General features: G+C 48.5%; 1 protein-coding gene across 1 annotated transcript in view; it reads left to right on the top strand.

Moving 5' to 3' along the window:
* LOC119443713 (probable ATP-dependent DNA helicase HFM1) overlaps positions 1–18,620 on the top strand; it is a 165,996-nt gene that overhangs the window by 15,064 nt on the left and 132,312 nt on the right. The window contains exons 5-8 of the mRNA XM_049664490.1: positions 9,244–9,312; positions 11,491–11,619; positions 13,914–13,951; positions 16,261–16,414. Coding sequence (XP_049520447.1) covers positions 9,244–9,312; positions 11,491–11,619; positions 13,914–13,951; positions 16,261–16,414 — 390 coding nt within the window. The remainder of the gene's footprint in view (positions 1–9,243; positions 9,313–11,490; positions 11,620–13,913; positions 13,952–16,260; positions 16,415–18,620) is intronic.

The raw sequence follows: 18,620 nt of genomic DNA, 5'->3' as shown, positions 1-18,620 counted from the left end.
ACAGGCCGTCCATGTTCCTGAACAGTACGAGGCACCACAGCAGAGACCGCGTCCTGAAATGAGTTACGCAGAAGCAGTACGCCGTCCACCACCCTCAAGCGCGTATAGCATGGTACACCCCGCTCAGCAATTGGACGTTAGCTTCAGGCCTCGCAGCACACCGCACATCGCAGAAGCAAGAACTAGGAAGAGCGACGTCTGGCGCACCGCAGACTACAAGCCCCTTTGTTACCATTGTGGCGAAGCCGGGCACATCTACAGAATGTGTCCTTATCGTCATGTGGGGCTCCGAGGATTCGCACCAAATGCACCTCGTCCACGACCTGGTGAGCGGCCGCCGGAAATAGAGAGTTTCGTCGCGAATCGTCGCAATGGTGATCAACGATGGCACGAGCCCCGTTCGTCGTCTCCTGCTCGTTACAGGTCACCATCACCAAGCCAAGCCTTCTCTCGCGGCGCTCTCAGACGCCGCTCGCCAAGCCCGGCGGCTCGGGAAAACTGAGTTCAGCGACCTCCGGAGGTGAGGCCGCTGACGTCGACTGTGCGCAAGATCCTCCACTACGACGACAACGACGAAAACAGAACGACGCAGACCTACAGACGCAGTCAGACACCGTACGAGAGGTAATAACGTCGAACATTCCCGTCACCGTAGACGACGAAGACATAACAGCATTAATCGACACTGGAGCGGACACCTCAGTTATGAGCATGGACCTTGCCTGCAAGCTGAAGAAAGTTTCTACCGAGTGGACTGGGTCGCAGATTCGCACTGCAGGAGGCCATCTGCTAACCCCGGTAGGAAGATGCACAGCGCGAGTGAGCATTCGTGGGTTTACGTACCTCGGAGATTTCGTTATCCTCCCAAGCTGTTCGAGGGACCTAATTCTGGGAATGGACTTTCTTCAGGCTAATGGAGCCGTGATAAACCTACAAAAGTCGCTGGTAACGTTTTCAACGGCGCAGGCCTTAGCAGGGAGCAGCACTGACGACATGTATGTCAACGCCTTGAGGATTGTCGACGAGAACATCACGGTGCCGCCAAGGAGCAGCGTATTGACCCTCGTAACCTGCGACGCATTCGACGACTATGAGGGTATTGCCGAGGCAAATATCCCGCTGTTGCTCGAAAGACACATCTGCATCGCCCGGGGCCTTGTTCGAATACAGAATAAGTGCTCGCAAGTTTTGCTGACAAATTTCAGCCATGAGTATCAGCACGTCCCTCAAGGTACAGCTGTGGCCTTTCTGAACGGCATTGCTGACTTCTCCGACGTCGGCACGTTACAAGTGACTTCACCGGATGCAACAACTCACGCCAGCCTGAGTACCCGCGTCCACATTAATGCTGACTTAGCAGATGTACAGAAGGATCAGCTACTGGGCCTAGTGACAGAATTCTCTGGCTGTTTTTCCACAGAATCTAGAGTCCAGCGCACCTCCATTACGCAACACCGGATAGTTACAGAGGAGTCGGCGCGGCCTGTTCGTCAGCACCCGTACCGCGTGTCACCTATGGAGCGGGAGGCAATTAAGCGTCAAGTTGAAGAAATGCTCAATGATGACGTCATCCAGCCGTCGACAAGTCCGTGGGCGTCCCCTGTCGTGCTAGTAAAAAAGAAAGACAACACGCTCCGCTTCTGCGTTGACTACAGACGGCTTAACCGAGTCACCAAACGCGACGTTTACCCCCTGCCACGGATCGATGACGCTTTGGACCGTCTGCGCCATGCTGAGTTCTTTACTTCGTTAGACCTAAAGTCAGGGTACTGGCAAATCGAAGTGGACGAGCGTGACCGTGAAAAAACCGCCTTCGTGACTCCCGACGGGCTATACGAATTTAAAGTCCTGCCTTTCGGTCTCTGTTCCGCTCCTGCTACGTTTCAACGAATGATGGACACTGTACTCGTCGGACTAAAGTGGCAGACGTGTCTAGTGTACCTTGACGACGTTGTTGTGTTTTCCAGCACGTTCGATGAACATCTCACCCGACTACGAAGTGTCCTTACCGCAATACGCAAGGCAAACCTCACCATCAAGCCTGAAAAATGTTACTTTGGCTTCCGGGAACTCAAGTTTTTAGGCCACGTGGTCAGCTCCCAAGGAGTACGACCAGACCCAGAAAAGCTCGCTGCCGTTGCCGAGTTTCCTCACCCTAAAGACAAGAAGGCTGTTCAGCGGTTCCTGGGCCTCTGCGCTTACTACCGCCGTTTCGTTGAAGGCTTCTCGAGGATTGCTGAACCTCTCACGAGACTGACGCGACAAGATGTGCCCTTTGCGTGGACGGAAGACCAAGAGCTGGCCTTCACCGAATTGCGCAAACGCCTTCAATCCGCTCCAGTGCTGGCGCATTTTGATGACACCGCGCCAACTGAAATTCACACAGACGCAAGCAACGTAGGACTCGGGGCTATTCTGGTTCAATGGCAAGACGGCGCAGAACGTGTAATTGCGTACGCGAGCCGTAGTCTCACAAAAGCAGAAGCTAATTATTCGACCACCGAAAAAGAATGTTTAGCAGTCGTGTGGGCCATCAACAAGTTCCGACCTTACTTATACGGCCGGCCATTTCGAGCGATCAGTGACCACCATTCGCTCTGCTGGCTTGCCAATCTACGAGACCCGTCAGGTCGCCTCGCTCGTTGGAGCCTCCGCCTCCAGGAATACGACATGACTGTTGTCTACAGATCGGGCCGTAAGCATAGCGACGCTGACTGCTTGTCACGTTCTCCTATTCCCTTGACATCCTCCGACTTGGAGCTAGATTTGCCGTTTCTTGGTGTCGTCGACGTGGTGCGCATGGCTGACTACCAACGTGCAGACTCTGAACTGCTTCCAGTCATCCGATATCTCGAGGGAGCTGACGTTGTTGTCCCACGCCCACTTTCACGAGGATTGACATCGTACTGCCTGTGGAACGATGTCCTGTACAAGAAAAATTTCGAGAACAGCCAAGAAACGTTCCTTCTCGTTGTTCCGACGGCGCTGCGCGAGGAAGTTTTACAGGCGTGTCACGACGATCCCTGTGCCGGCCACTTAGGCTTCGCGAGGACATTAGCGCGCATACGGCGGAAATACTATTGGCCACACCTATTTTCGTCGGTTCAGCGCTATGTGCGAACGTGCCGTGACTGTCAGAGGCGTAAAGTCCCACCCGTCAAGCCTGCCGGCCTCCTTCAGCCTTTGGATCCGCCTCCGGCGCCGTTCCAGCAAGTGGGAATGGACCTTCTTGGTCCGTTCCCCACGTCTTCCTTGCAAAACAAGTGGATAATCGTGGCAACCGATTATTTAACTCGCTATGCGGAGACAAAAGCTGTGCCGCGGGGAACTGCTGCTGAAGTCGCCAGCTTCTTCGTCCACAACATCGTGCTTCGTCACGGTGCACCCGCTGTGCTCATTACTGATCGCGGTGCAGCGTTTACAGCGGAGTTGTTGCAACAAGTCGTCACGCTGACGCATACTGACCACCGAAGGACCACAGCCTATCATCCCCAGACTAACGGCTTAACAGAGCGCCTGAACAGAACATTGGCCGACATGCTATCCATGTACATTGATGTGGAACACAAGACATGGGATGAAATTTTGCCATACGTGACGTTTGCTTACAATACCGCTGTGCAGGAAACCACCGAGTTTACACCATTCGAGCTCGTTTACGGACGTCGCGTTACAACTCCCTTAGACGCCATGCTCCCGGTAGACCACGGAGCCACAAGTAATGACACCACTGAGGAGTTCGTCGAGAAAGCGGAGGAAGCTCGCCAGCTTGCTCGGAATCGCATCCGCACCCAGCAGAATACCGACGCCTGCCGTTACAACCGGACCCGACGGAACGTCCAGTACTCACCAGGCGACCGCGTGTGGGTGTGGACACCTATCCGACACCGTGGGCTCTCGGAGAAATTGTTGCGCCGCTATTTCGGCCCCTACGAAGTTGTACGCCGCTTCAGTGATGTGAACTATGAGGTGGTGCCTCAAAGCTCTGATCCTAGTTCGAACCGACGCCGTCCCCGTGCTGAAGTCGTCCACGTAGTACGGATGAAGCCGTACTACGCACGCGAGGGATAAGCAACCCTCACAAACCGCTTCAGCACTGTGTACATTCCTGTATGTTTTTTTTTTCTTTCCATGTTGGCACTCTTGCCCATATTGCTCGCCCCATGCCCTTGAAGCGACCGGGTCGGTCGCTTTTGAGAGGGGAGCAATGACGCGAAATAAGTTGGCACGTGGTGACACTGGCCCCTTGAGGCGAGAACGACGAAGTTCGTGGTTGCGCGCGCGCTCTCCGAGGTCCAGCCATTATTAAAGGCTGACGTGTTTTTTTGCCTATCTGTTGCTGGTGAACTATTCTAGCTGTACTAGCTGGGTGACAATATTAACATAGACAGTTAATCCCCGGAAAGTGCATGAAATACCCAAAGAATGCTAACGCCTTAAAGTCGGCATCAAAAGCGACTGAGAGCGGAGAAAGAAGGGAACGGAATAGGACCAGAGCGTTCGTTGAGCGAGGAGCGTTCAGCTACAGAGAGGTGAGTATAGTCGGCTACACAGAAGTGAAGAATTTGGCAATACTGCGTGCCGTTACATTGGTTCAATGCTAATCGCCTTCACGTCGACATTCATCGTGAGATGGGTTCTGCAACACTTTTTTTTTTATCCTCGCGACATGATTTCTCTCTAATCTCTGCTGTCTTCGTGAAGTGTGACAGCTGCGGCTATCGTGTTTGCTGTTTGCATTTAACCAAGGTTGCTCCGTTATTAAAATGTAACTTAAGTTCAGACATTATCCTGCGTCAATTCTTTCTTCTCTCTGCCCTCGTGCTTTGCGCTGTCAGTAATTATGAACCTTGTTCAAGACCAGACAGCTATAGCTGACTTGAAGTGACGCACCCTGTCAAGAAGAAAATTAATTGACCCTTACAAGAGATGAGGCATGCATAAGTTATTCAACTGCATCAAAAGATATAAAAGTTATAAAGAACGGCTCAGATCGAAAGTAATTTTGATCAGAGGTGTCTGAAACACGGAACCAATGATGTAGAAAAATCACTGGTTTCGCATTTCAGTCTTCCGTATGAGTTGTCCATAACCAATGCAGCTCTACAAGTCAAAGCATATTATACACGTACGTGTGGCATCACGTCAGGTTGATATCGATCGCTGGATTTGAGAGCATTATAGAGAAATATGGCAGCCTTGCAGATCATAAAGCAGTATTCAATGGCTTCTAGCACGTAAAGAAGATGATATTTGAGAGAAGTAAAGTAATAAAACTGACCTGTTATTACTAATTAGCTTTTCGCGACAAAAGAATTAACCTGTGTAGATTCGAAGTTTTTTTGCGGAGTCTTTGTGGGAGCTGATTTTCATGAAAATGTCAGGCTGGGCTGCTCATATATCACATTTACGTGCAGAAATATATAAAAAAATACTTGGCATGCCAACCAAATAAAGTTATATTTTATCACCCTGATTCCAGCATCCATTATTCTTTGCACTGACTTTATCTAAGCTACAATATTGCGTTCTAGCTTAGGGTGTTGCAAACAAGGGCAACTTAAACAGGCTCCACGTTCTACATATAAGAAGGGAATAAGGTTTAATGGAAATTTGTCTACTAAACTACTGAATCGACTAACATGAACTTTGTCAAAGCTCGAGTCATATAGCATTATAAGCACAATGACCACCCGTACAGCCCAACTAAAAGTCGACAATTGCGCGCAATAGTAAACCGGTGGAACGACTGAAGGACGCCCATGTTTGCGATAGTCATTGTGTGCGGCTTATTTTACTTTGCAAGCTGCGTATGTTCTCCAGGTGCTGCCGTGCTCTAGGGTTAACATACAAAAGATCCATTTAGTGTCCATAGTATAGATTTTGTGTTCATCGTGGGAAAACTAACTTATTCACATTAACTTGTTTCTTCGAGTACGCGACGGTGGGCTCAGCTGGGCGCATGTTTTTCAACGCCAGTCGATCAATTACATTTTGTTTCTCAAAGACAAAAAAAAAAAAAGCGACATGGGGAGCACGACACCAAGATTACGACAGAATGGCAGTTGGCATGACGACGTGATAATGACTACGTCGTCGGTTGCATGGCTGCTTAATTCCTGTGGCAGGAAAAGCGCTTAACCTTGCACTCGGCCGCGCAACGCTTGAAAAAGCGAAGTTGGGCGATCGAAGCCCAGCATTTTCCGGAAGTGCGCGCGAACTTTTAATCTTATTACTCATGATGATGATAGTTTCTTTTCGCGCGTCTCGGGCTTACAGCCGTCACTGCGCGTTGCATAGCGCAGCTTGCAACACCGACACCGCGTTTTAATGCAGACACTGCGTTCCAGGAGATGATAAGTGGTTCTTGAGGGAAAGGGAAAGGTTGGCGCTATCTTCTGCAGCCCTTGAGGGAAGTTCCAGGAGACCCGCTCCGTGAATGCGTCTCTCTCTCTCTCTCTCTCTCTTAGCGCGCAAAATCTGTTCACCTCGCAGACAACGAGCGTACGAACGCGCCAGCTGTGGACGTAGACGACGACGCTCGAACGCAATCATCTACTTCGCATAAATTCACGCTCTGCACGCGTGGCTGTATAGCCTAGTGGCCACGACGCTCGCTTTGGGACCGAGGGTAAGCGGGCTCGAATCCCACCTCGGCAAGAAAGTTTATTTTGTTTTCTTCCTTGGCAGTTTCTTGCTACGCACCACAAATTACGGCTGGCTTAAACAGCTTCGCTGTTCAAATACGAAGCATTTGTCAACTAAGCTTGGGCAGAAATCTTGCGTGCCTTTCATGTTGCTACACATTGTATGTATATGAAAGGTAACACTCTCGGGGGTGGAGAAAGGCGGTGTTATCATGCCGGTTTTTCTCCAAGTGTGGTTTAGAGCGCAGCTCGTGCAGCGGCGAGCGTCAGCGGCGTAACCGAGCGAACGAGCACAGCGGAAGATGAAAGCGAACGCGGAGTGCAGCAGGGGATGAAAGACGCGAGGAGGAAAGCGAATGATGAGGGTATGGCGAAAGCGATAGAAGAAAAGCGTAGAAGAAAAGACGACGATGGCTACGAGATGGCGCCAGAGTAGCGCGCGTAGTCTGGTATAGTTTTGTCGGCGGCGGCTGCTGTGAATCGCGCACGCGCGTCACCCACGCGCTGTCTCTCGCGATCTCCAGATTAGCGAGGCAGTCGCGCCACACTTGGCTCCGTTTGCAACGCGCCGCACGAGACAGATTGTCCGCGCCAGCCAATATATCGCGAAATGAAAACAGCTGCACTCAAATTTCGCATTAGGGAGTATCGCAATCGTCGTTGAATGTTTACAGCAAAGCTGTTAATGGCCCAGTCTCCGATGGTCGTGTCCACGTGTAGAAAAAAACTCTAATTGGCCGTATGCTGTTTGTGCGAGTGAAAGCGCGCTTTCACTCGCATATACAGCATATGTAACGCGCAATTTGGCGCTGAGCCGTGCTCCCTCAAGGGCTGCAGAAGATAGCGCCAACCTTTCCCTTTCCCTCAAGAACCACTTATCATGTAACGCGCAATTAAGAGAAAAATTTGCCCTTGGGGCACGTAGAATTCCATACTTCTATACGTACACAAGTGTACAATAGCGGTAAGGCACGCTGTAGCAGATGCATGGCCAGCGCGCTAGTATTTTAAAGAAAGCATGCGGAAAGCATACAGAGGAAGTATGCGTAGCAGATATTACGCAGATACAGTGGTGCCTCGCAGAACGAACTTAATTAGTTCTGCGGGCAGGTTTCTTCTGCGAGACGTTCGTTATGCGGGACATGTTTGTTACTGATTACAATGTAAAATCTATTACTTTGTTCCCGGACATTGGTTATATCATGCGAGAACGCAAATAAAGTATTACACGTTAGAAGAAATTGTGGTTGTATTTACGAAGCAAGCCGGATGTTCGAGACGCATAAAGATGTAGTGGAGGAAGAAAGGCTATATTTACGGTAGTGATTACGCCCATATAGCACATTATAGAAAGTTTTGTCTGAGTCAGTTTCCCTCAGTTATGAGGCGGAAGAGAGTACTATGAATATTGCCGTCTCAATCCTGGCCGTTTTAAACAGAACTGTTCCGAAGTCACCTATACCTCCATGTTTCCTTCAGCAGATTTCTGAAATCGATACGAGAGCCACATGAGAGCGACATTAGACAAGGAGAACAGTGACCTAGGGACATGGAGGCGTGGAAAACACGCAAGCGCGCTTGCGCGCAGACGTGTTTGTTTCGTTATTGGGAAGTGGGTTTGCTCTGCAAGTTAAAATCGAGAGAGGTTTGCTCTGTGGTTTGCTTTGCGAAATATTAACTCAGTCCCCCTCCCCCTCCATCCGCGCCTATTGAAATACATATGAAACGCAGAAATGCTTTTATTAGGCAGCCTATGGACTGATTTCAATGGAATTGACTGTATTTAAAAGAGAAAGTTAAATTCTAGGGACAATAGAAAGCAGCGTTTTGATTGAGGTTATGAGTTCTTGTATGAAAGTTGCCGAAAATTGGTAAGCCAAAAAGAAAAAAAAATATACAAGAACGAAGTTTACAGATCCGTAACTCTGCATCCAAGGCAGGTATCACATTTCTCTAAGTTACATCATTTAGAGCCTCTAAAGCGGGCAAATTTGATATGTCAATTTGTATTTTGTGAATTTGTTACCATGCTTACGAGGGGTTCGCAAATGTCCTATTCACATATTAGAAATATATCTGAGAGCCATGTGTAATATTTCATTTTGCCCCGCAGAGATGATTGGATGCAGTTTATAGAATTCTGATATCGTTTTTCGTTGCGGAGTTGTGAACTTGATAGTTCCGTTTTCTGAAAATTTGCAATGTTCAGCAATATTTCAACGTTTCGCTTCAATAAATCAACCTTTTGCTTCTACAGACACTACATTTAAACATTTTCTTTTAAATTAAACCAACCTCTTCATATGTGGTGCAGTGGTTGCCGAAAAATACGATTTCTCCGCTCCAATGTATTTAGGTAGGAGCCCCCGAGCTCAAGCATTCTCTTAAAACTTTGCAGCTACCCCAAGAAAAACAAGACAACGAAAGTCCGATACTAAGTGTGCACGAACCATGAGCGCACTCGAGTGTTGGTGCAGTGTATCGGACTCCGATGCTTTCTCGCAAGCTGTGTTTTAGGGGAACTTCTTGCGGCTTTCGCAAGTGGTGCGCGATGCCAACAGACGTGTATACATAGTATCGTGGCGTCCCCTCGCAGGAGAAATGGGACGGCTGCACCCGGCGCTGGCCCGAAGCCGTCCGCCCGGACCTGGTGCTCGTCGACGAGGTGAGTGGGGCAGCAACCCGGCTGACGCTCAGTGCCGGGGGTGTCGGGCAGCTAGTGCAGTTCGTCGCTATAGCAGATGCCATCACATGTCTATTAACCATCACGTATCTACTAACGATTTATGTCCTGCACTGAACAAAATATGGGCTGATCATGATGATCTACTAACCACATCACTGACATAAAAACAATCTCTCTCTCTCACTGGGTGTGATTTTATTTATCTTTTAAAAACTTTCTGTCTCCCCTGACAATCAAGCCGGTTGCAATCAAGAAACTCAATGTTGTAATTCGAAAGGCAATCAAAGTAGCCTTGACCCTTCCACCCACGGCCTCAACGGAGAAACTCCTCAAGCTCGGCGTCCACAATACGTGGGAAGAGGTCTCCGAGGCTCATAAAATCAGCCACCTAGAGCGGCTCAAGCTCTAGAGCGGCCCACCGGACGTGAAGTTTGGCGCTACCTCAACTACAGTGAAAGCTACACTGCCGAAACAGACCAGAAAGCAGGAATCCCACCCACACTCCGGGAGTGAATCAGCGTTTCAGGTATACTGCGCAATATGCATCCGACTTACCATAAGGAGCGTTGACAAAGCAGAATCCGCGCACTAAGCAAGAAATGCGCGACACACCCTGATACGAGGTACACAGATGCTGCCCGGTATATTAAACGAAACGCCTTTGCCCTAAACGTCACGGATCACCAAGGCAAAGAACTCGCAGCTGTCACCATCCGGGCAAGAGCCGCCGATACTGCAGAGGAAACAGCAATCGCTCTGGTGCTAACAACTTTCCCTAATGTAGCAGTAATCCTCACTGACTCCCAAGCAGCAGCTCGCAAGTATATATACGAATCAAAAATGACGCATATAAGAAGCCGCACTCAAGATACTTGGAAACACATCGCACGCGCCCCGCTCCCCGACACCCACATTAACTGGGTTCCAGGCCATCAGGGCATGACAGCAAATGAGGCGGCACACGCCGCCGCCCGCGAGCATACCAGCCGAGTTTTCCTGCCATCCCACACCAGGCCGGCCATCAACGTTGATGGCATCGCCCTAAAGTACTCGGAGCTTCTGCAACACCAACGACTCAGCAGAAGAACGTATCCATCACCACACAAGAAGCTTAGCAAAGAGGAAGAAGTCCGCCGCCTACAGACAAACACCTATGTACACGGAATAATCATGCACAGGCTCTATACTACGCAGTACTCGTACACATGCACCCACTGCGACGTCCCAGACACCCTGAACCACATGGTCCAGGATTGCCCACTGCGTGACACATCCACAGATCCCAGCTCACAAGCTCAACATGACGACTCCAAACAAGGACGCCCCATAGAGGCTGAAGAAGAGCACCCCAACTCAGCGCAAATCGATACCACCACTGGAACGTGGGAGGCGAAGCTTTCGTCTGACGACCTGGATGACCAACGCAGTCTCGTCGCCCGGGCTAAGGAGGCAGCCCAAGCCAGAGGGTTCCTGGAATAAGAATCCTCCCACCTAGGGTGAACCGGGTCCTGACTCGGATTTCCGCTTCAGAAAATGAAAGTTTATTTTTCTCTCTCTCCCCTTACCCCATCCCCAGAGGCAGGGTAGTAAACTGGACATTCATCTTCCGGCCAATCTCCCCTCCTTTCGCATCTCGTTTATCTCTCTAATTGAAGAAAAAATTGTCCTGGATCCCTGACCAGGACGATTTTCTCTTCAATTGCGAGGCTTCCTTTGTGAGAAACCCGCATATGGGTTCCCCTTTTAGCATCGTGCTACAATTCAGGCGGATGACAAATTTTCCTTTCATAATTTTTTTCTGTATGTGCTTACCAATGCGTTTATCATGTTTGGTATTGTAAGCCTTCCTATTTTTTTTTTGATATGCAGTGTTGGAAATGGTAATTGATGCCGTTTACTAGACATACACGCAGTCATCTTGAGCTACCTGTTTAATAGATAGTAGTTGTGCCACCTGTCGCTGCTGTTGTCTAGGTGGCTGAAGCATTGTCAAACTGCCAGTTCTTTTCATTTATTCACCTATTTTCATTGCACACTGTACCTTGCTGCCAGAATAAAAAGGGATTGATTGATTGATTGATTGATTGATTGATTGATTGATTGAAAAATGGCCTCGCTTCCGCCCGCAAATTTCGGCTGACTCCTCGTCCCGTGCAGATGCAGACTGTGTCGGAGGCCGACCGGGGCGCCGTTTTGGAGGCGGTGCTGACCCGGACCAAGCTGCTGCGCCGACGGGATCGGCTGCGCATCGTCGGCGTCTGCGGATGCGTCGAAAACGCCAGAGACGTGAGCCGGTTTTGCAACGTGGCCGTCTATATACTTGATCGACACACTTTCTGCGGCACTTTCACATTACGCAATGTGCCAGCACATATATATATGCACCTTGCACTGAAGCTTTCCACAGCGATAAGATAGGTGTAATTCGAGATCGCTGGGAGAGGCCTTCGTCCTGGGCAGTTGGACATAAAAAATAGGCTGCTTCTGCTGCTGCTGATGAAGAACATCGCCAGAAACAGACTTCATAGCGAGCAGAGGAAGCAGTGTCGGAGGAACACGATGTATATATTAGCGAGGGTACCTCCGATCGCTTATGAGAAGCAGAGTGCCCTAGACCTGAAGATGTCAAGTGCGCATGTACAGCATGAACCTGCTCGGCGAAGGTCGCGCTTAACGCTCAGACAAGCGATGAATCGTGATCAATGACTCTCGTGAGTTTAACTGGAACGCCGCCTCCATTTCTTCACGGCCCTAATGGCTAGTGTCGACGACGTTGGAGCGATAAACGAATAAAGCTCCTGGATTTAAAAACGAAAGCATCGCGGCGCCATCTGGCTGATGGAAGGTGACGAACGGCGTTCGATGACGTCGCTTGTGCTTACACGAAACTCTGTGGTTTACACCAATCGTCCTGTCGAAATACTCTCCAGCCACACGAACTGGAAGTGAGCGCTGTAAAGTTCCAGCGTTGCGTTTGAGTGCCGCTTCCGTGTTGTGCATTTCAATTATCAAGCTTTCTTAATTTCGACGTTAGTATATTTGACAAGAGTCGCGCGTCATTCTCCAAATGGGACATGCAGTGCCAAGTACCTAGACCGTGCTTCCGGAGTTGATGCCCGTGGTGACGCCATTTATGTTTTCGTTACTTGTGTTGGTGTCTGTAGTGTATGTTGTTATTTCGTCTTGCTTTCTCTTTCGTTTTAGTATTTAAATAATTGGCATTTTGGTGTAGCCAACTCTATAAAGAGGCCTAACGTTCCATTTTTCTTCATTTAATAAAAAAGTGTTTACTTTAACGCAGGCAATTCAACGAAAAACACTGAGCGCATCCCTATTATGATGCGTTCTTTCGTACAGAACCACGGAGCGTAAACGAAAAAAGTAACGAGGGCACACTCACGAAGAAGACCGCATCCGGTAATAAAGGAAGAAAACAATTGAAAAGATCGCAAGTATGTCGCGAAATGAACAAGACACGAAATTTCGTGAATTTCGCTTCCGTGTGTAAAATCTCTAACTCTCCCTTTTCCTTTTCGTCTGTGGTCACATGTAGTCAGGTGTGGATTGGCACTGCGTGGAGTTGAGTCACTATGGTGGAGGGATGAGCGACGCTATGGTGGGTAATGGGATGCCCTCGCTTCGTTTGTCGCTAAACAAGCCATGAGCGAGGGGCGTACGAATTCCAAGTGGTGTTGAGTTAGAAGTTATATAAACAGATGTAAAGTTCCTCGGACAGGCTGGCCGACGTTTCGATAGATGGACCTATCTTTCTCAAAGGTGGCCTTGTCATCCTCGGCAAGTTAGTTTTAACGAGTTATCGGAGTGATGTCACGTGGTGTCACTGTCGGTGACGGCTAACTGGAGATAACCGTCGCAGACAGCGACACCACGTGATGTTACTAACTCTACTATTAGTCTACTATCCGCATATAGCCGTAACCGACTGCGGCACTCCATGACCTCACCTAACTAATAGAAATTATGGGGTCTTACGTGCCAAAACCATTATGTGATTATGAAGCACGCCGTAGTGGGAGGACTCCGGAATAATTTGGACCACCTGGGGTTCTTTAACGTACATCTAAGTACACGGGTGTTTTATGCATTTTGCCCCCATCGAAATGCGGCCGCCGTGGCCGGGATTCGATCCCGCGACCTCGTGCTCAGCAGCCCAAGTCACCCAACTAACCCGTTAAATCTATAACCCGGCGAGGATGAAAAGGCCGCCTATTTTATTAATATCGGTTCACTATCAAAACGTCGGGCAGCCTGTCTGAGGTACTTAACCCGTGTATTATCCACACAGTGTGCTTTTTATTTGTCGTGTGTTTTATTTTATTTGGCACAGTGTTTTATCCCACAGTGCGTTTCCATCTGTCGGCCTCCATCTTGAAAGTGTGTTGAGTGCACTTGTATACAAGCAAACGTGCACTTGTCTCGAGCGAATCCGCTGACAGCAAGTGGCTGCATTCTTTGCGTTCGTGTCTTTCAGCATAATTGAACAGCAAATATGACGAGGGACGGGCGTTGTAAAAGGTATGCAAACGTCGCTCCACACATTGTTTTTTATGTTCTCGCAGCTGGCCGCCTGGTTGGGACCGGACGCCAAGCACTACTCGTGAGTTGAAAAACAGCTCGTCTTGCGCACTTGGTTTGTTGCGATCGTTTACTATAGAACTGTCGGAACAGAGACAAGGTTCTCTCGCATTATCTTAAGGTTGTTGACGCTACCAAGGAAGTGGTGACAGGTCAAAGCATAATATTAACAGTGCCGGCACTAGTGACGCGCGTCTAAACATGTGGTACATAGCTGTCTACTGGGACATTTGTCGGTTTAAAAAAAAATTGGGGTTTTACGTGCCAAAACCACGATCTGATTATGAGGCACGCCGTAGTGGGGGCTCCTGAATAATTTGGACCACATGGGGTTTTTTAACGTGCACCTAAATCTAAGTCGCATTTCGCCCCCATCGAAATGCGGCCGCCGTGGCCGGGACGTATACCGCGACGGCGTGCTTAGCACTAAGTCCAACACCATAGCCACTAAGCAATCACGGCGGGTGTTTGCCGGTGTATAGCGCCATGCGCGATTAATTGTTCACGAAAAGAGCGACGCTGGAAACCAAAAACCACAAATGCCATTCTGTGCTTAAAATGAGAGATCTAAATGTAACTAAAAGTCGGTGGGCCGATATGTGTTGGGGTACCACGGTAAAATCACATATAAGGCAGTGTAGGGTGATATACAATCTGCCTGTTTAGAAGTCAGAGAAGCGCCGAGCAAGATTAGTTTTGAAGGACTAAAGAATATACAGATTCAAAGTACGTGTCGAAATCTATTTGAAGCAAAGCTCTAGTGAAGCGGTTAATTAAATGCGTTGCAACTAATGACATTGCGTACCATTTTGTTTACTTTCATGCTATGCACCGTGTAATTTCAGGAAAAAAAATTAAATTATGGAGTCTTACGTGCCAAAACCACGATCTGATTATGAGGCATGCCGTAGTGAGGGACTCCAGAAATTTGGACCACCTGGTATTCTATAACGTGCACCTAAATCTAAGTACACGGGTGTTTTCGCATTTCGCCCCAATTAATTTCAGGAAATGTTTATGTTTACCCACCATAAAGGTCACAGCTTTATTGTCATGCTATTTGTATGTCTATGCAGTACATCGCTCACAAATAAACCAGGCCCAAATGCAAGCAGCAAATCAGTTGTGTGCGCAGTGTGACACGTATATACGTAACGACTTCACAAGGACGAAGGCGACGTATGATGCCTGTCGAGGAAATAATGACGATGACAGGTGTGTGCACGGAAAAGGTCGACGCGTATCAAACAACATTTAGGGATTCGGTACCGCTTGGGCCACGGTGGGACATACTCATTCTGAAGGATTGGCCAAGAACGGGCGCACACCCCCACGTGGCACATACCGAATAGCTAAATCGCAAAAAGTAAAGTAAATGAAAGAACCTGTGAAATGTGATTCACCATTCTATTAAAAAATCATTGTCATTTAGGGATGCCCGTGAGCCGGCATTATATGTTCAGGTTTTATGTACGAAGTTATGTCTTTATTACGCGGCACAGCTCTGGGAAGACTTCGGCAGCATACAAGGCCTATATATCAGCATCACTTCGCGTGTGCCTTCATACAACCACTGCACATATATAGCCGAAGATAACCACGAAGTGGTGCTTCTCATCTTTCTCAACACACACACACACACACACACACACACACACACACACACACACACACACACACACACACACACACACACACACACACACACACACACACACACACACACACACACACACACACACACACACACACACACACACACACACACACACACACACACACACACACACACACACACACACACACACACACACACACACACACACACACACAACACACACACTATATATATATATATATAATATATATATCATCAGCCCATATTTATGTCCACTGCAGGACGAAGGCCTATTACAGAAGGTATATACGCGTATACCGACTATATATGCCCACACCAGCACGTTCTTAAAACAACGCACGCGTAGTACATTCAACCATTTAACGTTAAAGACTCAGGTCTTGCGTGCCAAAAGCACAATCTCATTATGAGGCAGTGGGCGCCTCTTGATTAATGTCACCATCTTTCGACCGTTCTTACCATGCACCTAAATCTAAGCACACGAGCGTCTTCGCACTCCACCTCCATTGGAATGTGGCCGTCGTGGCCGGGAATGGAAACCGCGACCTCGAATTCAGTAGCGCGACTCCATAGCCAATGCGCTACCAGGGTGGGTCATTGACCTATCTACACTTTGGCTATCTGCAGCCGCTGCTTTTTCTCAATAGCGGCCGGTGCTCGCTCGGCATGTACCAGATGGCGCTCGCGTGCAGGTTCCCGGCGAGCGCTCGTCCGGTGCCCCTGCGGCGCGTGGTGCTGGGATACCCGTGCTCCTCGAACACCAGCGACTTCCGCTTCGACATGGCGCTCTCCTACAAGCTGGCTGCAGTCATCAACGCGCACTCGGCCGGCAAGCCAGCGCTCGTGGTGAGCACGTCTGCATCGCACACGGTTACCGATAACAGTACTCACACTCACGAGTGCGAACTGTCAACCGAAGACCCACTTAATCGAAGGAAATAAGTAGAGGAAAGAAGAAATGAAAAGCATGGCACGCACACGCTAATGCCAAGCTCATCAATTTATAGCACGACGCACCGACAGCTGTGTTAGCATACCGCCGGTCAGTGCCGTTGATATCTCTCACAAATAATGGATCTAACTGGGCATCGTGCGCAACGGTAACGCTTCAATCAAATACAAATGAAAAGGGACACGACACTTTGCAAAGGTGTCATCGAACCGTCGTCTAGTGTACATGGTTTGCACCTGTCGATATGGTGCAACCGAAGGTCCCGTTTCGAAGCAATACGTTGTAGTGATGAAGAGGCGCACGTTAAGAGTGGGAAGCACGACTGGTGGTCGCGCTTGTGCACGCGTTGTTCATCAGCCGTCATGTCGTTGCAAATAGCCTGAAATACACTGTTTTCACACTTCTTGCGCGCCAATAGTCCCGTAACAATATTTGATTGGTTCATGCACCGTCTCATGTAGATAGTCGCGTGATAAGAACGGCCATTGGAGAACAGGCACCGTAGCTATGCAAGCACCTCAGGCTATCAGTGCAAGACTGATCGAGTTCTCGCATTCGCTACCATCCATGGATATTGAGGAATATTGAGGATATGTGAGGAATTAGTGTTACTAAATCATCACAGTTGCTGACGGCTGCAATCAATGGCAGTAAAACAAGCGGCAGTATTCGGAGCAGATTCAGGGACGTTGTTCAGATACGACTGGTGCGGTGACCAAATGGCCGACGCATATTGAAGTTGAGGACGAACAAATGCTAGGTAAACAGGCAGTCGGGTCGAATGAGAGGAGGGGGATCGTGAAGGTTACTTGTTTTATGTAGCCGAGTGTGCGGGATGCATGAGCTGTAATGCTTTATGTATACTATTACTGCATCAATATTTGGGCGATGGATGCGGGCCGAGGCATTTGTTACACGACACGCGAGTTATGTGGCTGTTATTAAAGGCCTCCAGCAACGAACATCAATTTTTTTCGGGTATTACGTGCCGGAACCACGATCTGATTATGAGGCATAGGCGCAGTAGATAATTTGAATTAATTTGGACCTCCTGGAAATCTTTCTTGTGCACCTAAATCTAAGTACGCTAGCGTTTTTGCATTTCGCCCCCATCTAAATGCGGCCGCCGTAACCGGGATCGGACCCGCGACCTCGAGCCAAGCAGCGCAAGCAGCGAAATTTTGGACTTCATAAACAGTCTAGTTTACGATAATGTAATGACCTCCGAGATTAGGCGCTGCCTCGGAGGTAACGTGCTAGAACTTACGTCATATTCGCTAACCACCAGGTGCACGCGTTGTCGGCTTAGGGGCTGGTTAAAGGCTGCTAATAAAAAATGCAATTAGCAGCTCGGCGGCTTGCCAAGATAGCTTCAATAAAAATTACTAATTTAGCTGAAGTGAAGTTTCGTTGCAGTTGACCTTTAAGCGAGCAGTTGAAAATTGAAAGAACTTTCTCGCTGTTGAAGGTCATTAGTTTGCATTTATCAGCCAAAAGTATCATTTACCAGCGCGAGCACCAGTTATGTGATAGAGGTCCCGTTGAAGCGCAAGCCAATCTGCGGTTGAATGAATTTTGTGATAGAATATTCAATTATCAGCGGAGAGTCGAATGTTGGTCGAATGTTAGCATTGCTCTACGTTATACTCTGGTGCTTCGTAAAATTTACATTAGGTTTCAAATAAGCAGATTAAACGGGAAAATTCCTACGATTGATTTTTTAGAGAAAATCAACAAGTATTCGTAATTTCGACGAACGCTACGAACGTTGAAATAAATTCTGTGGTTTTATGTCATTAATAGCACAGTGGCCTTAGCATTAATTTTTACAATCTAGATTTGCTTAACCTGCACTCAAAGCCCGCAACGTGACCACTTCAGCACTAAAGTTCTGCCGCACATTACGCTTAACCTGCCCTTATTTTCTCGGTATGGCGTAGAGGTCTCTAACCCTTTGGAAACCAATGCAGATAACGGCCATATAACGCTTTCGAGCAGTTGCTCAAGGAATATTTTTCAAAGACCGCAATTAACTGACGCTTGTGAGAAGCTTTTTCCACACATCACCCATGAGATGTGTTCCCTCTAAACATCAGCTTT

The sequence above is a fragment of the Dermacentor silvarum genome, chromosome 3, assembly GCF_013339745.2.
Source record: "Dermacentor silvarum isolate Dsil-2018 chromosome 3, BIME_Dsil_1.4, whole genome shotgun sequence".
In the NCBI taxonomy this organism is placed as follows: domain Eukaryota; kingdom Metazoa; phylum Arthropoda; class Arachnida; order Ixodida; family Ixodidae; genus Dermacentor; species Dermacentor silvarum.
The sequence above is the reverse complement of the archived record's forward strand: the minus strand, read 5'-3'. Positions and strand labels throughout refer to the sequence as shown.